The sequence below is a fragment of the Asterias amurensis genome, chromosome 11 (assembly GCF_032118995.1).
Source record: "Asterias amurensis chromosome 11, ASM3211899v1".
Lineage (NCBI taxonomy): Eukaryota > Metazoa > Echinodermata > Asteroidea > Forcipulatida > Asteriidae > Asterias > Asterias amurensis.
Window position 1 is genome coordinate 7,170,058 of NC_092658.1, and position 27,725 is coordinate 7,197,782.

Sequence of the window (27,725 nt, forward strand, 5' to 3'; positions counted from 1 at the left end):
ATTACCAATCAATGCTAATGTAATAAGATAATCAAAATATACAATTAAATTTCGTATACATAAACATCAAGCTTTTATGATGCCCCAAGCGCAAAATACAATATTATCACCTGTTTAAATATTGTTTTTACGGAAGAAGACAAACTGAAAGTCCTGTTATGTTTCAACGGATCTTGTCTTTAATATCCAGTCTTTATATCCTCCCTACTAAGTGTATATTGCCATAGCAACGCATGACGTCAAAGATGCCTTCATAACAACCCACACTGATTTTGCCTCCCTTACCAATGCCGTGGCTGGGAATCTAAACTTAATATGCACCCTGCCTTTAAAGTGAACTCGGGAATCAATTTTGAAGAAAAGAGAAAAGTATTTGATAACGTTGCTGATGGTCATTTCCCTCCTGTTCTAAACCTGGACATTGCTCTGGGTCAAAGGGTCAAACATGCCCAGAGAGGAAACTCAGGATTGATTTAGGTTGGTAATAATAGATGACCCGAGAGTGTTGAAGAACAAGGTTGGTAAGGTTGTGTGTTTTAAAGGGGTTCAATTAAGTATGGGTTCATGGTGGTCTTTTAAACGCAAAAAGGTCTGCAGTTCTTCAGAGGGTGTCAAGAAATTATAGCACGGACAATTCTGAGGACGAACTCAGACAAAATAGTATATAACATGGGAAAAGCAACTCTGTTGAAAACTATAACGAACCCGTTTCAGCCATAATTATTTAAAATTATCTACCCTTCGTGTAAAAGAGAGGCATTTAATCTTAATTGATGAAAAGTATAATAAATGGATTGTTTTGCATGTTTGTTTTGGATTTCTCTTCATGCAAGAACAATAAGAGAGGGTTACAGATATGTTAAACCTTAAAACCACATCCTCTCCAGGGTACAAGTTTGTACAAAAGAAGTAAAATTAACAAAATAACGGAACTGTATAAATCTTATGATTGTCATCAAAACAATCTTATGAAAAGTTTTTTTAATTGAGTGTGTACATTTATTTCCTTTTAATATAATATGTAACGCTGTTATCAAACAAACAATTGTTTCATTCATCGTGCAAATGGAAACTAACTTTCTGTATATTTATGATGCAGACTAAAACATTCTAAGTCTAAAAATTATGCCGACATCGTTCCGATTTGTGAACTGCTCTTATTTCCTCAATGCATCCAGGGTTTGTATATACATAGCGCTGTAGGAGTGGGTGGATAATGCTGACAATAACAAACAAATCAAAAGCCGATCTCCTTCTCAGCGTGTTAATGAAGTATGGATTTTTAGACCTCGGCCAATGTTCCCCAAGCAGAAAAATAGTACAGCACGAACGAATTATTTAGACCACATGCAAACCACTCCAGTCCGCTGAGAGGCAGTGGAATCGGTATCCTGATTGCACGTCTACCAGACTAAACAACTCAAAGAGTTACCAATATGTGACATTTTGCAGTTTATTAACCGAACACCGCCCCCCACCCTGGGGATACCGCCATCTCCCAACCCCGGGGAAGGTTTGTCAAAATGTACTGGCTCTGATAGTTGTTTTTATGGACACAGTGCCTCCGGGTTGTATCGCTCGCTAGGGCGTCTTGTACGTCCACATAACACCTTTAAAATTATTTATCATGATTTAGTCGATCATGATGGTGTGGAAGGGATCAGCTTCGCAAAAAGGATCATGGAAATTATAGTTAAGATCAAACTCAAGCCACGTTTTACAATATTATTATACAAGTTAATAGTCGTAAGTAAAAACCAAATACTGAAAGGTTTTAATTTAAAAAACATAAAAAGTCTTTAAGTCTGTATCGCTTTCGTATACGAAAGCGTTAAGGAACACGTTGCCTTGGATCGGACGAGTTGGTCTTTAAAAAGCGTTTGAAACTGTTTGTTATGAAAAGCATTCAGTAGAAAGATTTTTTAAAAGTAGAATATAACAATCCACACAAGTATGACTCGAAATTGCATTGCTTTTTCTTTTACGCCGCGAACTAACAAGCTCGGCCATTTTATGGCGTCAACATTTTAACTCCTCAAAATGGCTGACCATGTTTCTTCGCGACGTAAAGGGAAAACCTTGCGATTCCGAGGCATGTTTGTGTGGATGAGTGAATGGTATTTCAAAGAGTATCACCCGCTCTAACGAAAAATAGTTTAACTTTTAATGGTCAGGAACCATGACAACAATTTTAAAACGTTTCTTATAAAACACATAAGAATTGGTCACGTGATATATTGTCGGGATTCCGACAAAAACTAAGTTTTAGCACTTTATTTCACTGCTACTAATAATTGGCGGACTTTTTCGAGCACTGGCTCAAATGAATGCTTGTAACTTTCTCGACGCCCATCAAAATACCTATTGAATTTTAAATCAAAATTTTTGGGCCAAATCCGTCAAAAATCTGACATAGCATCTTTAAGGAGAATGGTCGAGAAAGTGTAGATTCGTGGGTGGAATGTACGAGCCCAAGGGGAGTACATTGTATTCACATTTTTTTATAAATACAGTTTATAGAGTCTTTGATACTTCATACGCTATGAGCACATAATTGTCTAATTTCCCATGTTCATTACACAGCTAACTAAACAAAAGCTAAATACATAAAAGGTACCAGACTGTTTACCTGCAAACTTTGCTTAGTACATCTGATCTTTCACGCCTACATAATGCAGAGTGCGTTATTGCTTTGCTTTGCCACTTACATGTACCCTACATTCTGTTTTTACAAGGACACTATTGGGAAAAAAATATAAAGGCTAATTTGTTTTCAGATTTCAGATTTCATTTTAAATTTTCATTTGAAGATCAACTGTTTTTGTAAGACAACGCATGGTAATATTTAGACTTGCTTCACGTCTGCTTTTAACACCCTTAAAGCCATTATACACTTTCGGTAAACAGTATTGTCCAAGTCCCACACTTCGTGTATCACAACTTATATATAAAATAATAATCCTGTGGAAATTTAGGCTCAATCGGACATCGGAGTCGGGAGAAAATAACGGGAAAACCCACTCCTGTTTTCGCGCGTTTCGCCGTGTCATGACATGTGTTTATAACAAATCCGTAATTCTCGTTAACGAGAATTTATTTTGTTTTACCGTTTTCTCAAAAAGTAAAGCATTTCATGGACTAATATTTCAAGAGAAGTCTTTCACCATTACCTTCTGTAAACCCTGTAAATTATTTGTAAATCTGTGAACTTTTTTTTTTTCTGTACCGAAAGGGTCCAATGGCTTTAACGTGATCTTATGGCAGTATGATGCAAACTAGAGAATAGCCTTCATTTCTTGGCCAGTCTATGTTGACATGCTAAATTCCGATGGAGTTCTCCTTCGACTTAAACTCAATTTGATCACACCATTACCGTCGTACGTACACAATTACCCGACCCTAGTGCGTTCAATTCAATCATGACGTCAACCAACATCTATATTTAAATCCAAGTTCCATTTTCCTGCCGTTTCTGACACATTCAAGGGTCTTCCTCTGCGTCAAAAACACTAAATATAGACTACATTTTTCATATAACAATGAAAGTTAATGCTGTTTAATTTGAAGGTCCCTTTTTGTATGAATTTAAAAGCAATCAGAGGGGACAGAAATTAAATCGGAAGTTTGGTAGGAAATCCAAGACCTTCGGGTACGTTTGAAATTTTCACCGAGAAGAGCGAGTATACGGGAAAGTGGCCTTCTTTACTATACTTCAAGAAGTAAAAATAAAAACAGTCAAAATAATAAGACAATGTTATTTTGTTTACTGGTTTATCTAAGCAATTACGGTTAGGCCTACTTGTATTATTTTAAGCATGTTGTAAAGCGCCTCGGGTTGGTTAAGCGGGAGGCGCTTAATAAATCAAACTATTATTAATATATTATTCTGGGCAAAAGTAAATAATAAATCAACGTTTTAAACCATTTGGTCAGTAAAAATCTTTGTCAAAGACAAGCAATTTAATGTGAGGCAGAAATACAAAGTTAAAAACACATCTGTGCCGGAGTTTGGGTATTGACCCCGCTGACCCCAAAGTGGTCCACATGACCCCTCTATCGGTAAATATTCTGACTTACTTATTACTTTTGTGTGTATTATATAATTATGTATTTTTTTTATAATGAAACCAAAAATGGCTCACAACCTGTAAACAAGGATGTTTACTATGTAAATCAAAAACACTGGTATAATCCCTTCACTATTTCACGATAAGTGTTCAGGGTTCTTTTGAGTGCACTACACCAATCCTAGTACACGGGACCTACGGCCTAATATCCCACCCGGAGGACAGCAATTATGTTAAAGACTGGGACTGGAACCTACACTCTGCTAATAAGAATCACCAGAGCTTTAACAGCTCACAGTTCACAAAAGTTATCGAAAAGTATCCTCATTACAATTTAGTTTGTAAAACGAGTTTGTAAACATTACAACCTAGAATGGATCGGATGCAGGGAGTTCCTTGAAAGAAAAACACCTTTGTTTTGTTACTTTGTGTGCTTCCAGATGCAAAATAAAAGACTTCAGCTGAAGTCTTTTATTATTTGAAAAAACAACGTTACATCAGAGGGATGCCGTTTCTCACAATTGTTTTATAATACTATCAAGTTCTCCCCATTACTCGTTACCAAAATAAGTTTGTTTTGCTAACAAGTAGGTTTGAGTAATAACCAATAGTGTACAGTGACTTTAAAGGTAGTGTCAATATTGGTAAATACTCGAAATAATTATTTGCATAAATGGGGAGAGGTTGATGGTAAAAAAAAACATTTTGATAAACGGCTCCCTCTGAAGTAACGTATAGTTTTCGAGAAAGAAGTAATTTTCCACGAATTTGATTTCGAGACCTCAGATTTAGAATTTGAGGTCTCGAAATCAAGCATCTGAAAGCACACAACTTCGTGTGACAAGGGTGTTTTTTCTATCATTATTATCTCACAACTACTTCGACCACCAATTGAGCTCAAATTTTCACAGCTTTGTTATTTTATGCGCATGTTGAGATACGCAAAGTGAGAGGACTGGTCTTTGACAATAATCAATATAGTGTCCGTGTCTTTAACCGCACGAAGTTCATGTGCATTTTGGTCTACAAGGTACATCAGAGAGCAATATCTAAAGGCTACATTTTCCTGCGGGGCCGCGAAAACGATGAGCCCTTTTTCTGAACTCCTTGTAGATAAGATGTCATTCCCGTTGGGCCGAGCAGGTTTTATTTTACGGGTTTTAGCAAGTCTTCGCCATTCAGTGAAGACAGTTGTTTTCATCTTGGTCGACGTTCAGTGAGACATTTTTCTTCATGACAATTAGCGTGGCAATGTAAATCGCTGCAACGAAGGCGACCAGCTGTGAATTATGTGTGAATACAACTGCTCGATATCGTGGACAATTGGTTTCCGTTACTAACGATATGGCTATCTTTTGCTTACATACATTTAGTCTGGAAGTGTTGAGGCATTCAATTTTCCACTGCAGTTTACTACCTACCTCTAATTTAATGTGATGTATATGTTTTACGAAAGTACACCTTTTAAACATTTGTTTGTGAAGTCATGCTTTAGGTATAATCAAACAAACTTTCTCAAAGAAGACATTCTTTCAAAAGGGGTCTCTAAAAAATGTATTTGTCAAAACAAAAAACTAATTAGGCATAAATTATGAGACATAATTTTGACTAACTTATATCAAAGTCTCATATGAATAATTAGTGTTGTTTTGACTAATATACTTTTAGAGACGCATTCTGGCACAGAGGGTTGATCAGTGACCAGCGTTATCAAGCATATAGATTATCAGTCATATTGAACAGTTGCGTTACAAACGTTTTTTGGGGGGAATGCGGGGGCAGATTTAAATCATTGTATTTGTATGATCTTGTGAGGGGAAGGGGGGGTTCAAAAGTTCTGCCCTCTCCGTTTAGGAAACTGTACACACATTTATTCAAGAAACAACTTCTCGATGTAGCCATTTAACTGTATCGTGTCTTTAACGAGAGGTTTCTATTTAGATCGTCATTATGTAACCAGCCATCATCAGCCATTGAGTACTGTTTCATATGCAATGAAATGTATCAGGTACTTGGCACGTTTGGCAGTATCCTCACGTGGTGTATCCCATCACATGCATAAGATAACAGACCTGTGAAAATTTGGCTCAATCGGTCGTCGAATTTGCAAGAGAATAATGAAAGAAAAACACCCTTGTCGCATTACTTTGTGTGCTTTCAGATGCACAATGAAACGCTTCGAGCTGAAGTATTTTGTTATTTGAAGGAAAGATTTTACCTCTTTCTCAAAAACTACGCTACTTCAGAGGGAGCCGTTTCTCACAATTTGTTATCAACTACTCTCCATTGCTCGTTACCAAAACGCTTACAATTATTTTGTGAGTAATTATGTAGCGCGTGGTTCTAAATGCAACCCCATGGGATTCAGTGCAGTGTTAATGCTGCCTGGTCTCAATGTGAAAACATTGAATTGTTTCCCTTCACTAAAAACACATACTTCACGCTACTCACAGAAATTGGGTGTGAAAAAGGTCTGTGTCTTGAATAACATCTTCAGCTCAAACTTAATGTCAGAGGTCGACAACAATCGGTCGATCCGGGTCCTGTCGATCCTAACCCATTTCTGGATGTGACCCGGAATCTTTGTTAAAACAATCAGGAAAATGGTCCGAGACGCACTAGACCTGAAATATAACTGTGTAGAAACCTCTCCAAGATGATGAGTAATCCAACTTCAGGATCAGGATTGACCTGGATGCGGGTCCTGTTGACTCGGACTTATTTCTGGATCAGTGTGACCCCGAATCTTTGTCAAAACAACCAAGAAAAGTCAGTGTTTTTAAAACAGACCGGTACAATTCTCTGTCCCGGGAGTTTTTAGAGTCTAGAGGTTTACCCCATAGGTTGGCAGCATATTGCGCCACAGCACCCTGTAAAACCATTACATGTTAAAGGGTCTGTGTACTTTTTGTTGGACAAATTAAAAACACAATGTGTACAGATTTACACTAAACGTACACAGTTTGAAGATAATGATAGAAGAAAGCTTCCCTGAAAATATTACTTGCTGAAGTGCTATAGTTTTTGAGCTGTTACATTTCCAGCTGAACTCCCCGTCTCAAAACCCATTTCCAAGGTGAAAATTAAAACAATATAAAACTCTGTATACGTAAACATAGTCTACGGCTCAAACAAGGCATGAAGCATCTCATAAATGTTCATGTTCAATCCCTAGGTCGTGGGCTCGACGAATCCTGCCCGAGTAATATGCATGTGATTTTTTCACAGAGCTCGTGAAAGTACTGAGCAAATAGTGCTCACGGTGTATATGGGTAAAATATATAAAGATGTTCTTTATCCCCGACGAAATTTTCCATCTATTAAAGACAATGGACACTATTGGTAATTGTCAAAGACCAGTCTTCTGACTTGCTGTATCTCAACATATGCATTAGAGTAACAAACCTGTGAAAATTTGAGCTCAATCGGTCGTCGAAGTTGCGAGATAATAATGAATGGAAAAACACCCTCGACACACGAAGTTCGATTGATTTCGAGACCTCAAATTCTAAATCTGAGGTCTCGAAATCAAATTCGTGGAAAAATACTTTTTTTTCTTTAAAACTACGTTTCTTCAGAAGGAGCCGTTTCTTACAATGTTTTACACTATCAACAGCTCCCCATTACTCGTTACCAAGTAAGGTTTTATGCTAATAGTTATTTTGAGTAGTATACCAATAGTGTCCACTGCCTTTAATATAAATCTATGTAAGCAAACACAATAATCTACGACTTGACTAATAAGCAAAGTGCTTCGTAAAATTGTGGTATTCAACAGCAAGGGAGCAAACTGCATTCCTGGTTTCTTGTGTGTTATCCAGTCTACAGCTAAAAATAAAATCAGTAGATGAAACAAATCTGCTGATGTTAGCGTAAGATTTCGATCGCTTCCTCTTCCGTGTACGAAATCGATCTGCTAGATAACGTTGATGAATTATCTTATAGCAGAGGTTGTCTATTTTATGATTTGAGCATGGGGGAGGAGGTGTCATAAACAAACAACATTAGACTAGACGATGAACAAAATATCTTTCTTTTTTTTCCAATTTTTTATTTGGTTGATTGTGGGTTGATAGGGAAGCTAGGACGTCATAATTTATATAATTATTGAATACAATAGGTCAAAATACTTATTATTTCATTTGATTACTCTTTCTGAATGGATATCATTTGAAACTATTTCAAACCGGGATGAAACACTCTAAGAATGAACGTCTTCAGATAATTATTACACAAGTGTGTAACTGTTTTGGGTACTTTTTGTAAGACAACAAAAGCTTTGTTTGTTTTCATTTAGTTTACACGGTTTGGAGATAATGAAGGTAGAAAGCTTCCCCTGCAATACAGCTTGCTGAGGTGACGTATAGTTTTTGAGAAACGAGTAAAACAATGTCACCAAAATAATGTTCGTCTCGAATTATTTAAGCATGTACAACGTATTTACCAGTCTGGCATTGCAACTCTCCTGATACGACGCTCTGCGACGCCCTGTATGTGGTTTTCCCTTTTTTTTCTTCAAAAAATTTGACGACAATTGAAGCCGGAACTCCTATAGGTAAATTAATTTACATACATTATCATTCACAGTGAGTACAGGGATCCGTGTCATGGCCAAACAAAATTAATCCACAAAAAGGTATCACAAGAATACAATTTAAGTGATACGTACGGAGAGTGGACACGAGAACAAAATAAGTCCACATATAAAACTGTACGGATTTGAAACACTATGTGGGGTCTCTTTAAACATAATTGGAGGTTACGTGCACAGAACAAAAGAATGTCAAACGAGTTTAGGCGGCACAGAGCTGTCCTTGATTGTCAGAAAACCTACGCTCGTTTTTGACCGCCAAAGCAAAATAATTTCATCTTCTTTCAGCCTCCTCAAAATCTGAAGAAAAAAATGTGTTTGCTTCAGAAATGCCAAGGCAACAGACGACGTGTCAAATTGGAATCCAGCACAAATAATATTGACTCTAAGAAAAAGGAAAAAAGAACAACACAAATCCATTGTCTCTACAGCATCCCCCAAGAAAGGTATTTAGAGTAACGGAATCCCAGTAGCTTTTCCATAATGCAATGAATTTATACACGTTTTAATCGTATGCTCGTTCCATTCATACGTAATTTTGAAAATCATTGACTTAGTAGATACTTCAAGTTCGGTTGGCTAAAACAAAAACTGACCCGCGTGTCCTGCATATAAACTAGCCTCCATTGACGTCATACTGATGCTACTATCTGACACAAAGTAGAGAGTTGTTCAATCATAAACGGGTGTACTTGACGTGTTGCTTGGATACAGCGATCAGGGCACCATATGTTGGCGAAGAGTTTAGCAAACATACAGCCACTTGGTGAAGAGTATTTCTATATGCCATGGACGCGAATTGGAGAGTCAAGAATAGGGAACATTATTTGTCAACTTCCTCTCGATCCGCAATAATACATCAAGCTGTTTCCAGGCTGGGTACCAACTTATACACTTAAAGGTACTGGACACTATTGGTAATTACTCAAAATAATTGTTAGCATAAACAAACTTACTTGGTAACAAGTAATTGAGAGCTGTTGATACAACATTGTGAGAAACGGCTCCCTCTGAAGTAACGTAGTTGTTTTGAGAAGTATTTTCTCATTAAAATAGTTGAATTGATTTCGAGACCTCACGCGTAAGGTCTCAAAATTAAGCATCTAAAGGCACACAACTTAGTGTGAGGGTGTTTTTTCTTCCATTATTATCTCTTAACTTCGACGACCAATTATTGAGTTCAAATTTTCACAGGTTTTTTTGTGCATATGTTGAGATACACCAAGTATTAAGAAGACTGGTCGTTGACAATTACCAAAGGTGTACAGTCTTTAAAGGGATTGTTATATTTAATTTTAAAAGGTGGTAACGTTTTTGAGATATTGCCGAAAATCTGGAGCTGTAATGTCCCCGCAGCACGAAGAATACTGTGCAATTGGACACACCTTATGGGTAACGTTTCTGTCAGTTGCGCTTTTCAGGTTCAAATATTGAGGGATATATATTGAAATATTTTTCCATTACTGCATTTTATATTATTCCAAGCTGCATGCCATACTTCTTTTCCAGGTAAGTTTTTATTGACATTGATTTTCAGTCGGTACAAAACGTATAGGCCGCACAGACCCTTCGAAGAGAAATCATTACTAGGCCATAGTTAAACCAATTTTTTCCCTTCATATTTATCAATCAAACGCGTTTAAAGGCAGTGGACACTATTGGTAATTACTCAAACCAATTATTAGCATAAAACCTTTCTTGGTGACGAGTAATGGGGAGAGTTTGATGGTATAAAACATTGTGAGAAACAGCTCCCTCTGAAGTGCCATAGTTTTCGAGAAAGAAGTAATTTCCACGAATTTGATTTCGATACCTCATGTTTAGAACTTGAGGTCACGAAATCAACCATCTAAACGCACACAACTTCGTGTGACAAGGGTGTTTTTTTCTTTCATTGTTATCTCGCAAGTTCAATGACCGATTGAGCTCAAATTTTCACAGGTTTGTTATTTTATGCATATGTCGAGATACACCAACTGTGAAGGCTAGTCTTTGACAATCACCAATAGTGTCCACTGCCTTTAAAGGATTTTGGTACTTTTTTCACACAAAACACAATGTCCACATATTTACACGTAACTAACACCGTTTGAAGATAATGATGGTAGACAGCTTACTTAAAATACTACTTGCTGAGGTGCTGTAGTTTTTGAGAAATTTGTAAATCATTTTCATGAAAATACGTTTTTACATGCCTAAAAAATGTTCGTCTCATGATCACCGAGACGAAAATTATTTTCATTACATTGTTTTACTCATTTCTCAAAAACTACAGCACCTCAGCAAGTAATATTTTCAGGGAAGCTTTCTACTATATCACTATCTTCAAACTGTGTAAGTTTTATGTAAATCTGTGGACATTGTGTTTTGTTTTATTGGATTGTGAGGGTTAACAGTTTTCCATTTTCACATAATAAAACCAAGCTTGGGTTAACTGAACCTACAGTAAGCACGCATGTGTAGACATTAGTTTTTGTTCTTTTTGTATGTGATGTGTTCATGTTTTTCTCGCTGTCATTTGTTTGCACGGTACCAGATGTTCACGTGATTAATGAGTCTAGCACATGATCCTAATTGCAATAAAATGTCGAGTGTGGAAATCAGTCAAAATGTCCTCTACTGCTCATGTTTGCATAAAGTGTTATTACAAATTGTTAGCATTCGTAACGAGCAATGGAGAGCGGTTGATAGTATAACACATTTGTGAGAAACGGCTCCCTCTGAAGTAACGTAGTATTTTTTTCGAACATCTCGACTAGTTGAGCCCAAATTATCACAGGTTTGATACTTTATGCCTATATCGGGATACGCCAAGTGAGAAGACGGGTCTTTGACAATTACCAAACGTGTTCAGTGCCTTTAAATACAGCCTTTCGGGTTATTCGCAACCAGCCAACTGACGGTCACTTCGACCACTCTTTGACATGCACTGAGACAAATGCATCTTTGAAGTCTATGTTCATGTCTTGAATATACATAAAAATGCATTAAGGAAGCTAGTTTCATCAAATCCATGAATACAAAAAACTTCCAAAACAGAGAGCAGCAGAAACGTCAACATGAAATCTCGAACATGTTGCCAAGCAAGGCCATCGAGCAAGGCCAACAGAAGATTTTTCCAGAGAATAAGAAACAACCGACAACGGGCAAACTCAGAGCACATGTTCTATTGCTGTAATTTACTGTCTTCATATTCCTAATCAGTATCTCCTACATGCTCCTTCAGTATTGTCACTGAATCGATGCATTCATTTGGGGGGGGGGGCATTCATGATGAAAAACAAGACGAGAAATATCTACCGAGCACCATATTTTTTAGGGAACCAGAGAGCGATAAACCCCAGGCACGCGGCATAAACATGAAACGCGTGGGCGTCTTCAGGCCCCAGGTCCGCCGGCTGTTTGCCAGTATTCTCCCCACCGTTTTGTTGTTCCATGTTGCGCTGACTTGCAAGAAAACACAGACATGCAACTTTCTACTCGCAAAAAAAAAAAGAGGAATTGCCAATCACACTTAATTTTTGAGCAGTGTTTTTCAGGTTTCTTTGGACGCACTATTTTGAAAAGTAAAAAAGAGGAAATCAACAGATCAGCTACTCAGCGGCTAAGTTGCATGCCTGAAAATATCGCTGCACCGGTCGTGAAGACGTCACATTTATTTTTGACAATGTAACTCAATAATGAGGTCGTAATTTAGTCACAGACTATTACAAATATTATAATGAGTAATAGAAAACTCCTCTCTATAGTAAGTAACCTGTGCATGTAAAATCATTTTTCGAGGTTGATATTAGACGTTCTCTCACACGAACGAGGAGATCGAGGACAGAGAGCGAAATATTTCACCACAAAAAGATGAAAATTAATATCAATTAATTTCTCTCAATGATGATTAAAAGTTCTTTGTTAAATACCCACTTCATTATTACCTACAATTCGATACACAATTTACCTAGCACATACGTCGCAGCCTACTCAGAATACTGCTATTAATAATTCACTAATAACCACAACACAATATACAAAATAATTTTCACAATATCCACTATATAACCACCATATCTATCTACAGTGCATATTGTTCACAATACTACCCTTTATCCACTAGCCTTTATCCACATAGGATTAACACAATTCACAGTGCAGGATTTTCACATACCCCTTTATCCACATAGGATTAACACAATTCACAGTGCAGTATTTTCACATACCCCTTTATCCACATAGGCTTAGCACAATTCACAGTGCAGGATTTCCTCAAAACTACCATTAACTATCCACTAAACACAACACACTTCACTGGACGTGTAGTAGTTTCACTTTAAAACCCTTCTCCCACTATACCTACAATACACAGAGCAGGAGTTTTCAATGACATGGCAAGTCAGACTCTGCCTTAATATACGATTTCTTGTTCATGTATACGTCAAGCGTGACTGGCCTGTCTATATCTGCATTTTTCTTTAAAAATCATCGTCCTCTTCAAATTTATATGACATCATCATGACGTAGAACAGGGCAATGTCAAAAGTGAAGTGTCTCCCACTCTACCAGTTTCGCTTGTAAACTGATTAAGAGAAATTGAAATAATAAAAATTGCCAAAAATTTGCAGAATTAAACTACGCAGCGAGTCTACGGCTCTCACACAAGCAATCAAATCCACACAGCCCCGTATCCCACCTAAAAGATGCACAAAAATCGAAAGCACTTTGAATCCATACCTTCGCCCCCCTACGGCATAACTACAAAAGACAGAAAGGGATAATAAAGAAGAGAGAAGAGAGAGGGAGAGTGTGTGTGAGAGGGGGTTGGGTAGACAGGCCCAGCTCGGGTAGCCGAAATATTACGACTGTAAATAGTCTCGTATAAGCAGGTGACAAAGACACCTGTAAATGGAAGCATTATTAATCAATCGATTATCCACAATCCACAGAGTTGATCGATGTGCCGGGGGCGAACACTGCATTCTTATTGCACACGTTGTCGGCCGATAGTTCCTATCAAAACAAGAGGCCTGGGGACGAGGAAAGGTTAAAAAATATTAAAACCGAAAAAAGAAGACTAAAAAAGAAGAAGCTGATGTCGAGGCATCAAGGGGCCGTGAAGTGTTGCTTTGAAACACAACCGGCCTGGATGAATAACTGGACTGCATACGGGTGAATGCAATTGAAGAATGGCCTTAAAATTGCTGACGAGTCTCTGAAGACAGCTCTCTAAAAAATGTTTAGTTTTATATCTTTCTATGTAATGGTATCGCTAGGATTTGGAGAGCGCCCTAGGTGCAAAACTGTACTTGCTGTCATTTCAAACAACTGGACTGAAAAACACACATTTTGCCTCTCTTTATCAAAGCCATCGAATTGCTGTTTATTTTCGCTGAATCATAAGTTTCGGCAAAGCTCGATGACAGTTGGGCTGGTTATATGGTTATGATACCTTTTGTAGACCAAGTTTTTTGCCATGACATGAATCCCTACTCACTGTGAACGAAGATGTATGCTATATATGTTATATATATGTTTCCGCGTCTCGGATGAGCTTCATCAGTTTTAAAAGGTTTCGATACCTTTTGTAGATCGAGTTTTTTGCCATGATATGAATTCCTACTCACTGTGAATGAAGATGTATGTAATAAAATTTACCTCTAGAAGTTTCAGCTTCATTGGTCGTCAAGTTTGTAAGAAAAATTGAAAACAATCAAGAGAGTCGCGTAAATACGTCGTGCATGCTGAAATAATATTCGTCACCTGAGACGAACATTATTTCCGTGACATTGTTTTACTCCTTTCTCAAACACTGCAGTACCTCAGAAAGTAATATCTTAAAGGAACACGTTGCCTTGGATCGGTCGAGTTGGTCTTTGAAAAGCGTTTGTAACCGTTTTTTATAAAATGCATATGGGTAGAAAGATGTTGTAAAAGTAGAATACAATGATACACACAAACATGCCTCGAAATTGCGTGGTTTTCCTTTTACCTCGTCGACTAACACGTCGGCCATTTATGGGGGTCAAAATTTTGACTCCCATAAATGGCCGACCATGTTAGTTCGCACAGTAGAAGGAAAACCACGCAATTTGGAGGCAAACTTGTGTGGATCATTGTATTCTACTTTTAAAACATCTTTCCAACCATATGCATTTTATAAAAAACGGTTACAAACGCTTTTGTTTAGACCAACTCGTCCGATCCAAGGCAACGTGTTCCTTTAAGGGGAAACATTCTATCATCAAACCGTGTATAGTTAAATCTGTGGACATTGTGTTTTGTGTCGTACAAAAAGTATCCAAACCCCTTTTCAGAGCTTGATGAAAATTCTACCGGATGTTCTACAAATCACAAATTAAGTTTCTTGTGTTTTTACTTCTTGATGGAAGAATGGTGGATCTGTACATTTTCTTTCCCCTCCCCCCCCCCCCAAAAAAAAAATCCCGTATTAAAAGACAGACACAATCAGCTGTTACCGCAAGGTCTCATCGTTAGACCTTAAAAACCATGTCCTAGCATTCCATACAGAGGTACTGGATTTATTGTAATTTTCAATCCATATGGCAATATTATTTCAATTTTGCATACGTGGTTTGTAGTCCATTAATACAAAGCTGTACTAATTTGATATCTGACATTTGTAAATCGTGTCCCTGAAACTTGATTATTCCCTCGCTGATAAATCAAAATGAAACTCATTAATAAAATTACAATCTGTACATTACTTTGTCCATACAGGCAAACTTTTGCTACAAATTATGAAGCATCACCCAGATGTTTCTACTCAATTGGCAAACAACTGATGTTTAAATCGTTTTGGTGATTTGTTTTAGTAATATAGGATTTGAGGCATTGCATGGTGGGGTATCAATATATATTGGTTTGCGGTAACACCATGTGTGTATATCTACTTGCCAGGTAAAGTTGTTCTTAGGGAACTGTCTTGCTTTATTCTACTGCCGTTGAGTAGAATCGGAGGTTCGGGAGACTTCTCAGTTCTGAAAAGAACTGTCCTGCTTTATAACTATTACCAGGGCGGATGGTATAGAAATTTGACTGGACTACTACTTTAGCTTATAGGATCATAATAACTGTACTGCCGCGGAGTCAGTTCGGAATTGGTCTCAAATGTTATCCAACCCTAACCTGGTCTAAAGGGAGATTCGAACCACTGTCCACCTGGTAACAGGTTCAAGCTCTTATCCAACCCTAACCAGGTCTGAAGGGAGATTCGAACCACTGTCCACCTGGTAACAGGTTCAAGCTCTTATCCAACCCTAACCTGGTCTAAAGGGAGATTCGAACCACTGTCCACCTGGTAACAGGTTCAAGCTCTTATCCAACCCTTACATGGTCTGAAGGGAGATTCGAACCACTGTACACCTGGTAACAGGCTCAAGCTCTTATCCAACCCTTACCTGGTCTAAAGGGAGATTCGAACCACTGTACACCTGGTAACAGGTTCAAGCTCTTATCCAACCCTAACCTGATCTGAAGGGAGATTCGAACCACTGTCCACCTGGTAACAGGCTCAAGCTCTTATCCAACCCTAACCTGGTCTAAAGGGAGATTCGAACCACTGTACACCTGGTAAGAGGTTCAAGCTCTTATCCAACCCTAACCTGGTCTGAAGGGAGATTCGAACCACTGTCCACCTGGTAACAGGTTCAAGCTCTTATCCAACCCTAACCTGGTCTAAAGGGAGATTCGAACCACTGTCCACCTGGTAACAGGTTCAAGCTCTTATCCAACCCTTACCTGGTCTAAAAGGAGATTCGAACCACTGTCCACCTGGTAACCTGGTCTAAAGGGAGATTCTAACCACTGTCCACCTGGTAACAGGTTCAAGCTCTTATCCAACCCTAACCTGGTCTGAAGGGAGATTCGAACCACTGTCCACCTGGTAACAGGTTCAAGCTCTTATCCAACCCTTACCTGGCCTAAAAGGAGATTCGAACCACTGTCCACCTGGTAACATGTTCAAGCTCTTATCCAACCCTAACCTGGTCTAAAGGGAGATTCGAACCACTGTCCACCTGGTAACAGGCTCAAGCTCTTATCTAACCCTTACCTGGTCTGAAGGGAGATTCGAACCACTGTCCACCTGGTAACAGGTTCAAGCTGTTATCTAACCCTTACATGGTCTAAAGGGAGATTCGAACCACTGCACACCTGGTAACAAGTTCAAGCTCTTATCCAACCCTTACCCAGCCCTGGTCTTAAGGGAGATTCGAACCACTGTTCTGGTGGTAACAGGCTCAAGCTCTTATCCAACACGGTTGAGAGTCCATTACCTGATGACATAAACCTCGCATACTGATTACTAAATCATGTTAAAATAATTTACAGGTCGATACGTCTGTAGAGAAACTCGGTCAAGCTGATGAGATGGTAACGCCATAACCACAACCGAGCTTAGCCACATCCAGACTAAGCCATAGCCACGCTAAGCCACATCCACGTTAAGCCGCTATACTCGATAAAATATCCCCCCAATTTGTGTATTGGGATAAAGAATACTTCAACGGTGTGGCACTTTACAGTCCTACTGTTTGTCTGTACGGGTTCTGTTTCAGAAAATCTAACGATGATATCACAAAGAGTACAGTGCACAGTTTTAGAAATTTGTCAAAGTCATTCCCCTCAAAAGACATTCTTGCTACACAGTCTACAAGATTAAAGCATAGATAGCGCTTCAATTTAGATGACGCGCGATCGCCATGTAAGAATTCTTCACGTAATTACTGGAAAATTGCAAATAAAAAAGCTTTCGCTTTAAAATAATTTAACAATCTTAAGGCTAGATCTTGGCTTAAAATTAGGAATGGTAATTGGATTTTACAATTTAGCAATGGAGCAAACTCTTAATCGGATATTACGCTGAAGCCCCTCTCTGCAGATCCTATCACTAGAAACCAATCTGTCGTCACAATCATCAAAATACTTAACAAGAAAACGTAATAAAAAGTTATCCTTTTTTTCGTCTTCATAAAGTTACTCAGTTGTGATTGACTGAGTTTCCTTTCACCGCTGTAGGCCTATGGATATATTTAAGGACAAAACCCTGTGACATTGGAATGAGTTTAGTGGGCGAATCTTTAGAGGCGAAACAGCCAACAGTCAATGGCCAACTTGAAGAAGCTTTAGCGAAGCAGCCGTCGGATCTCCGGATACAGTAAATCAATGGTCGACTTGGAAAATCCTTAGAGGTGAGAGCTGTCGGGTCTACGAATATAGCGTTCTCAATGGCTGACATGGAGAATCTTAAGAAGTAAAACAGCCGTCGGATATCTAAATACAGTATTTCGATGCCCCCCCCCTCCCACGCACGCGACACGACCACCAGATTTTTTTATATTTTAAATAAAGCCCCCCCCCCCCCCTATAGCGGCTTGCGTGCAGTCAACCCCACACCTCTGCTGGACACCATCGCAGTGATGTGTGTGAGTTGTATTGATTGTTGGCTGGTACTCCAACACCCCGCTAAGCCCGCGGCTTGAGAGGGACCCGTCAGGTTTAGTGGTTCGTTTCGCGCCTTTTTTAACGCACGGTCTTGAACGCCTGGTCCCTCATCATTAACCAAGCATTTCGAAGACAGAAGAAGAACTGATTGAGGATTAACTCAGTCTACTTCAATTTGATGTCAGGACAAAGCTATTAATGTCTTTGATTTACCAATGAGCATTTTAATGGTAGAGAATTTAAATAATTGAATAATGAAAGAGTGTATCATCACTCAAATAAAGACAGGAAGGTCTAAGGAAGATCAAAATATTGGCAATAAAGCTGGTCTACCCCAAAACACGGTTTTCAGTCAATCTTAGTTTTATTTATATCAAAGATACCTCTTAAACGTTAGATGTGTGTCACCGCTCTTCCCCAACGTCGAGAACATTACAGAAAACTTTAACTGACAAACCTGTAGAAGTTTGAGATCGATCGGCCATCTGGGTCACGAGAAAAATTGTGAAAAAACAGATTACTTTTGCATGACATCGATAAAAAAGAAAACAAAAACACGCTCACAGAGGGAAACTCCAAACGGGAACTTAGTTTTATTTATTTATTATCAAATTATGACATTTCAGAGAGTAATATTTCAATAGATGTTTTCTAATATCATGATATCATCAGCATTAGACCGTGCAAGTTTTATGTAAATCTGTAATCTTAAACGAGTTTTTTTGTAACTAATTCTTTAATGTTCTCATCAAAGTACACGTAAAAATCAACTTCAATGAGGGCGCTGTTTAAACCTTTGAGATGACGTCATGCAATATGGCGTTGAAGGTTCAAATTACTTCCATACTCGTCACAAACAACTCCTCCCGCATCAACTCTTAAAAAAATTCTATTTTTGTTGCACAAACTCGATGTAAAATAAGTTGGCAGAATGTTTTCCCGTAATATGATTTCATTACCATCCACTTTGCTCGAGCAGTTCAGATTGACAATTTAATTTGGCGTGCCCTAATTTTTGCTGAACGGTGTGAAGAAGACGTATTGAAGAGTTGCTGCATGCCGTGAGCGTGGATTGATCTGAACGTATAATATGCAAACACTGTGTATATTTTAAGACATCCCTTAAGCCTAACAACGGATGTATTTCAAATTTTCTCTTTATAAAAACAACTCGGTATGATGAACATTTACTACTGTAGTTGATCGCGGACTGACACTGTATATCCTACGATCCTACACAGTCATGTTTGTTTGTTTGGATGTTAGTGGGTGGGGTGTTTGTTTGTTTGTTTGTTTGTTTGTTTGTTTGTTTGTTTGTTTGTTTGTTTTCTGTTCATACATGAACATCCATTGTATTGTACATTAAAAAAACAGTGTGTTGAATTTCAAACACTTTGTATTCATAAATGCAGTAATAAATACGAATTATAATGGACACTTTGAATCATTACAAGGGGGCCAGACTATTTCCCTTTTAACATATATTTTTTTATTTTTTTTATTTTTTTTTATTGTAGCCTTCGAAAAAAATTATTAATTTATAAACTATTTTTTGCATTTATACGGCATGTCCTTTTGGTTGGTAAGTTTGCAACAGCTTATTCTAGATTCTCATAAATTGTTTGAGACATATTCGAGAGCAACAATTGACGCAACCACAAAGCAATCTAAGGCCGCAATGTTTACAAATTAGTGAAGCTCAACACAGCCTAAGGGTCCGGCTGGGATTACAGGCAGGTTTTTAATATCAATGGTCCATTGTTTTCTAATAGGAGATGATACGAATAGAGCGTGGATACCAACCGGAAAGCATCCAAGACGTAGCCAGATGGTCATTAAAACCAACCCATCATTTTGATTGGACGGTCCTCTATTGTTAAAATGAAATACAATGAAGATGCCCAACGCCGAATAAACCTTTTTTTAATGATTGGCTTCTGTGTCTTAATTTGTTTGCTTTTGTAATGCTCTTGAATGTTATAGTTTCTGGAGTGTTTGAATTTCATGTTTAATGAAGTGTTTGTTCAAACTTTTAAGTCATGTTCACATGTGCAAGCGAGTCATGTTTTTAATAAACCATTATTGAACTGAATTAATTGAACCTTCATGATTCAGTGGTTAGTTCTTAGGTATTGAACTTTTGAAAGACTACCATAGAAATGATGGCAGCCTGTGCGTAACAATTTAATGTGGTATTCAAAGATAAATGCGCATTTTTGAGAAAAGGCGCCAACATTATTGACAATATAATTTTTCAGTGTGACATCATAAATGCATATATTATAGTCTTTAGTTTTGATTTCAAACTTGCTCTCAAAACCCATCTCTTCTAGAACTGTATAGGTCGGTTTAGTTTCAGTTTTTGTTTTTGTATTGATAGTTGTTTATATGCAGTTTTTGAAATGTTGCAATCATGTTACTGTTTTTAGAATTACTTGTTCCAAACATGAATAGGCCTAAAGGAATATGCACAATTACTCAGAATGTCCTATATTTAATGAGATGAAACACGCAATTCGCACAGTATGTTTATGTGAACAATACACAATCATCACCCAATCAACAAGGTATGACGAACCACACGCATCGAATCATGTCAAATTGTTATAACGACAAAACCAGCTCCACTGTGGGGAAACACGGGTATACAAGATGTCATCAGAACGTCACACAATAATCACCTTCATCATGCAACAAAGCCGAATTCTACAGGAAAAAAACGTTGCCATGGTAATACTTAATAAGCGTGTTGACAGGTTTTACGCTTGATCACGACACCATCGAGCTACACAGGTGTTTTCTAAATAGCCACTACCAATCAGAGGCGCGCTGCCCATTGCTATACGACCATGACAGATATGCATAGGACTCTCTTGACCTTTGTATTACGGTCTTGACGTGTTGTTCTCTACACCTTTCAAAGCAAGATGGTCAAATCAAGGCTAATAAAGCAGGGGAATAATTTACACCGTTTGGTGAAATTAACATTTACATTTATTACTGTATTCAGGGTCGATTTCGTCCGGTTATTTTGCGTAGCAAAGATGTCCAGGAAAATATACGGGAATTTAACTGTCGATTTTTAAGCTGAAATAATGACACGGGTGGCTACTATTCTATTTGACAGCGTATGTTAAAAACCACCAATCATTGAAAAACACTCCCATCGTGTTTGCAACAGCACTCTGCTCAGAACTTTAAGGTCCTTATTAGTGCAATATATATGGATTTTGTAAAACTGCCTTTCATATTTTAGAGCTCCAGTGCTATAGGTTTAATGATCAAGAGTGGTCATCAATGTATTTATTTTGCAAAAATAAATATTCTAAGTATAAAAAAAAAACAAATAAAATAAAAACGATATTTTGATCATTACGTATGAAGTTGTCATTAGTATGAACTTATTATAGTTATGAGCAGACGTTAAGTATTCCTATATTTACAACATATAATGTACCACACTACATCCCTTCTAGACTCGGTTGGGTTTTATTGATAAAAATGGTGCACTGTAAAAATGGCTATACTTTAGATATATTGCCATTAACCACGGCATAATTATTATTATACATTGTAGACCTACATGCATTTATATATTGTATTTGCTAATTTACACCGCCTTTATTCGAGATCGAACCAGTTAACCGGTTAAATGGTAATTGTCCAAACACAGATTAAAGTAATTATTTAGGCCTTTATTTGAAACGTATCAACGACACAAATCAGTCATAATAATGAGAAATTTGATGATAATCTTTTTTCGAGTAAAGCATGAAATAGTATAATTTAATCAGCATTTCCTTTTGGGAAAGATTATTCATCCGAATCCATCTAGTGTCATAAATCATATTATAATCCATTTATTTGAGAAGGTTTGTGATAAGAAGGAAAGCAGTTGGCCTATACCGTTATCTGGTTACGTGTGGAGGTTGTTGGTTAATAATTACATGTTAACTGTCTTGTGCGTCGCATGTGAAGTAGCAAAGGATTCAAAAACAGATCCTATTTCTTGAGTATAATCTCAATTTATAAATGTAAACAGTTTCGACGGGAACTGTAATCGCAAACAAATCTCCTAAAATTCAAGGATGTCATATATGAAAGTACTTAACTTTGAATACTGGTATTCTTGTTTTAATAATGTTGACTAAAACAGGTTACAAAGAATAAATATGTAAAGCTATTTCCTTTTTTATTTTTTACTTTTTTAAATTTTTTATACTGATCAATTTGTGAATTATTTCATTATTTTGTTTAATATTAATAATAAACCTGCAGCGAAATTTGTTTTTAAATAAGCAGGATTTTAGTCACATATATTGTACATTGGACTTAGTATTTTGGATGGATAACCAAATTCGGGTATCACAGCATGGATTTGTTGCGCACAGCTACTTTTTGTCATCTCTATGAATTTGGGACCAGAGCAGCTTGAAGTACTAAGGAAAAGTGACGTCACAGTGATGGTACTTTCTTAAGTACTTCCACATCGTTTACTCAATACTGATCTGTTACATAAGTTATAAAAAACTGTCCCGAACGGAAAACCCGGCGCAACTAACCCGACTTTACATACAAAGCAAGTTCGAACGAAAGATATTGTTTTTCAATCATAACTCTCTGTGTTGCTAAAGCTGAGAAGTTGATTGAGTTATCACTGGTTTGGAAAAGAGAAAACTGTCAATAATAATTTCCACGTTTGAAAAAAATTCATCATCAAAATAACTGCTGAAATATTATCAAATTTATGTAAGTGTTTACCAACAAAATAAACAACATAACTATTGATTTATCAAATTTTTATCAAATTTAATCAATTATGTTTCATTTTTTGTGCATTCATGCCTGCAGCTTTTCTTCTCTTTTTTTTAGTCAGAGTTTGTTGTTTTTTGTAATTTTTTACAATAATGAATGTAAACACGCCAATTTAAGTCTTTTCAACTTCTGTCGTGTATTTTGTGATATTTTTAATAAACCTTAATGAATTGAATTGAGTTGAATTGATGTTTTGTGAGTGTCTTGGTGCAAGTTTATTTTGTGTTTTTAATTTAGCATATGAATCAAAATACAGGCTGAGTGTGACGGAAAATATTCCCAAGCAAGACAAAGGCATTATAGTGCTCATGAAAAAATACAGCTCTCCAACTTAACAACAATTTATTTATCGATCATAATGGAATCCCACAGCAAAGAAAAACACAAGCCTTCTGCATAACATCTGTCGTTGGTATTGTTTCACAACTTCTAAAAGCCTTTATCTCTGAAAAACAACCGGTCTTATCCAAAATGTAAATGTCAACCGTCCGTGAACACCCGCGCTTTTGATATCAAACGTCGTATTAAAATATTTGTAACAACAAACACAATGTCCACATATTTACATTAAAATTGTACAGTTTAAAGATAATGATAGAAGAAAACTTCCCTTAAAATACTACTTGCTGTGATGCTGCAGTTTTTGGAGAAATGAGTAAACAAGTCATAAAAGCAACTTTCGTCTCAATGTAAAAACGTATTCATAAGTACCTCAAACAGTTTCGCTTTTCCTATTGGTGGAGAGCGCGTCACGTGGGTGTGTATAAACCTTTGTTTATGACCAGAAAAAAGTGTTGAAACATGGGCGTGACACGCGAGCTTGCACCTGTGCTTATAAGACAGTTTCTTCATTCCTATTGGTCGAGAGCAACGGCCGGGACAGTTGTGCCACATCACGCGATACGCGCGACGCGCACAGCATTCCCTTATAAGGAGTTGTTTACCCGAGGGCCTTACCATTTCATATAGCTGGAGGGGTGTTGTGTTGAAAGAAATCCTTGAACAATTGTAATTTTTGCATTTATTTTACTTTTTGACCAAAAAGTGTTGATGTGTTTTGACCGAAAAGGTATTTATGAATGGGAATCAAAGTGTGTTGAATCGGTAAAATTATCAAGAACCAGGCCTCGTTGGGTTTAAACCACTCGTTGAAAACCTCTTCACCACACATTGATTCCCTTATTTATAACCAGTTTTGGTAAAATACAATAATTGGTAAAATTTACATGCTAAAATTGAGACAAGCAATCTTTTCGTGACTTGTTTCACTCATTTCTCAAAAGCTACAACACCTCAGCAAGTAATATTTCAAGGGAAGCTTTCTACCATCATCATTTTCAAATCATGTAAGTTTAATGTAAAATCAGAGGACGTGGTACGAAAATTACCCCAACCTTTTAACAGCATGAGTGTAGGAACCAAACAGTATGGTGTAAGGGTTTAATCTAGGGTCAGTTAAGCCACTGTCTATAATTCTGGAGACCTGTTCAGTTTCTTCTATTATCTGTGATAGAATCATCATCTTAGAGCGATCTTATTGATAAAGTATAAAGCAGTATTGCAGCGTGGGTTATTAATTGAATGTAGCGCTGTGGTGAACACAGAAGGCACTCAAGCCCGATGGGGGTAAAACCAGCTGCTTTGCTTTGCAATGAAGCACGCTCAGATAGAAAGAGAAACAATCGTTTCTTCTAGGATTCTTACACCAGGTATCAGGAAACGATGGTTGGCAGAAAATGAAGGAGAGGAAGAGAATGGGGGAAGGGAATGTGGGATGGTAAGAGAAGAAACTGAGGGAAGTGAGTTGAGGGGAGCGGGGGTGGGGGTGGAGGATTATAGAAGAAAGGAGTAGAGGAGGTGCATTGAGACAGAGGAGCATTGATATATAACATGAATAGTAAATAGTCTAAAAGGCTAAAGGGCCAAAGAGAATGACATCTTGATAATCACAAATAAAGACTACTTGGAATTATGAAACAAGTCCTCCGGAAAGATTAAGTTCTCCTCAGGGGAGCATTGCGAAGGTTCATATGGTTTCTGTTCCTCGGCAAAAATAAATGTGTGAATTCTACTTGTTCAGAAGGTCTGGGCTTAATTACATGGCACAGCTTACCACAACGAGCAGTGCTTAGTGTGTCATAATTGAACCGGATCCAGGTCCCGTGTGTCTTGATCCAGCTCTAGGTTAGTATAACCCGGATGCGGTGTCAAAAAGAACCAGGTTTGGTAACAACTGAGGCAGAATCCTAGTCAAATTTACTTAGGTCATCTTCTCGTTGACCAGTTATCGGGTCAGCCGACCCAGAAATTGGTCAGAAAATCTTGGTCAATTCTGTTTGATCCATGTCAAGCCTGTCTGACCCAGGTTAATTCTGTCTGATCCAGGTCAATTCCGTCTGACCCAGGAGTTTTTAGTCTATAGCAGAGCATTCCTGAGCAACCTTAACGAAAACAGTAAAAACATCCACTTTCACTTTATGTCAAAGTAAATTAACATAATGTTAATAATTGACAAGGGGAAAGTTGTAGTACGGAAACAGTTCCAATGATCGTTGACACCAGCGATGATTATCAACAATGTTTCCTGAGCAACGGTCATTTAATCTGAATGGTACAGATGATTAAAATTAACAAGGATCACTTGACCATATAGGAGAAGTCCAGTCTTATGGAACACCACGGCTGACCCTTCCGTATCAGTGACCATGCGTCGCCCTCATTAGCCATTATATCTTTCATTTATCATCGTTACGGCGAAACAATCAGAATTGCATGCAATATTTATATGATTAGGAAATAGCTTTACTTCGCTGTTGTTGTATCAATCTAGGTTGAGCAGCATAAAACTGACATCGGGTGATACATTAACGGTTTGGGGGAAATTCAACATAACTAATAGAAAACAACAAGCCCTTATGTTTTCTATGTAATATTATCCACAATTTTCTTGCTTTTTCCCAACTATTTGTTTCTTCAGACACATCAACAATTTTGAAATTGATTTGAAGAAAATAAATTTGAATTGAAAAAAAAGGTGATGGAAACAAGTCATACTCATTTAAGAAAACGTTCAGATTCATTCTCCTAAATATTCCAGGAATATAACAAACAAGCTATAAACCATCACATCCTGCTTCTAATTTACGAAGTCTACTATAACAGCAAAACACGAAATTGTTTCTCACTATTTTTACGTAATCTGCTGCCTAAAATACTAGTACAATATTAAAATTGTTCTGCATTAAACTGAAGATAGGTCAGATTACCTATGAACGGGAGAAAGTAAAATAGACCCACGATAACTGTCGCAATTCAAATCAATCAATGAGGCAAAGTACGTTTGGCTCAGTTATCAATAAAACTCTCCCGCTCTGTAAAATATTAATTATTAATGAACATTTAGAATTACGAAATAGAAGCGGAAATAATATGTGAGTTTAGATTGAAATATTAATTATGTCAAGGGAGGTGAACGGAAGTTGCCTCTATTTTGGATAGATGTTGACATAAAGTGGGTGAATATACAGTGGTGTTTGGACTGTTGTATGCATACAGTTATAAAGTAGTTATTAACTTAACAACACGAGAATGAAGTCATATGAAATACCAACAATCCGTAAAATGAACGTTCTGTTCATGATTTCATGAATAATTTGTAAGCTTCCCCCTCTTCAAGTTAACCGCGCAGTTGTAATACTCAAACACAATTTATATTTGCACTCATGCACAAAAGACAAATACAAAAAGAAAAACTCAAAATACCTTGAAATACGAAGTCATCTTTAGAGTGAATTCTGATGACTGAAGACAAGACCAGCTTTAATGGAAGACCTCTTATAAAATGTAGCTCAGATTGCAAGCAGTTTGGGACGAGATATCCAAGGTAAGTAAATGTACAAAGATGTAACGTGTGGATGCAGGTTGTAACACCAGTACTTAGCAGGCTGTAACGTCACAGATGGATGCAAGCTGTAACACCAAAATACGTAGCAGGTTGTAACGTCACAGATGGATGCAGGCTGTAACACCAAAATACGTAGCAGGCTGTAACGTCACAGATTGATGCAGGCTGTAACACCAAAATACGAAGCAGGTTGTAACGTCACAGATGGATGCAGGTTATAACACCAAAATAAAGTGCAGGCTGTAACGTCACAGATTGATGCAGGCTGTAACACCAACATACGTAGCAGGCTGTAACGTCACAGATGGATGCAGGCTGTAACACCAAAATAGGTAGCAGGTTGTAACGTCACAGATTGATGCAAACTGTCACACCAAAATACGTAGCAGGCTGTAACGTCACAGATTGATGCAGGCTGTAATACCAGAATACGTAGCAGGCTGTAACTTCACAAATGTATGCAAACTGTCACACCAAAATACGTAGCAGGAGTAACAAGTTACAAGATGGAGGCAATATGTACTGTCACAAATAGTAGCAGAGTATAACGCTCAAAGATGTAGCAAATAAGTCACGCCAAAACGTAAAGTAAGTTGCGGTGTTAGTTAAATTAAGTCGTAAAGCGGAAAAGTAACAAGCCGGTTACAGCAACAAAATAAATGAAATCTTGAGAACCATTAGAAAGATCAAGATGAAATGTCGTTCGTCGTGCTGTCCTCTTGCTGATGTTACTTTTAATCCATCCATCTATGTCACTTAAGTCACAAGGCTCAGCATCTTGTCATTTCAACTCCGGATGTTCCTTACACCACTGAAGATAAATCCCGGATTATGATAAGAGTTAACAGACTGCCCTGGGTCGAAACATGTGACCGCTAAACAGACGATGAAACATTGC

At 37.5% G+C, this 27,725-nt stretch overlaps 1 protein-coding gene across 1 annotated transcript in view; it reads right to left on the reverse strand.

The window, feature by feature from the left end:
• LOC139944707 (synaptotagmin-17-like) overlaps positions 1-26,977 on the reverse strand; it is a 42,293-nt gene extending 15,316 nt beyond the window's left edge. Inside the window, exon 1 of the mRNA XM_071941788.1 lies at positions 26,686-26,977. Within this exon, the coding sequence (XP_071797889.1) occupies positions 26,686-26,703 (18 nt within the window). The 5' untranslated portion in view covers positions 26,704-26,977. The remainder of the gene's footprint in view (positions 1-26,685) is intronic.
• Between the last annotated feature and the right edge of the window lie 748 nt (positions 26,978-27,725).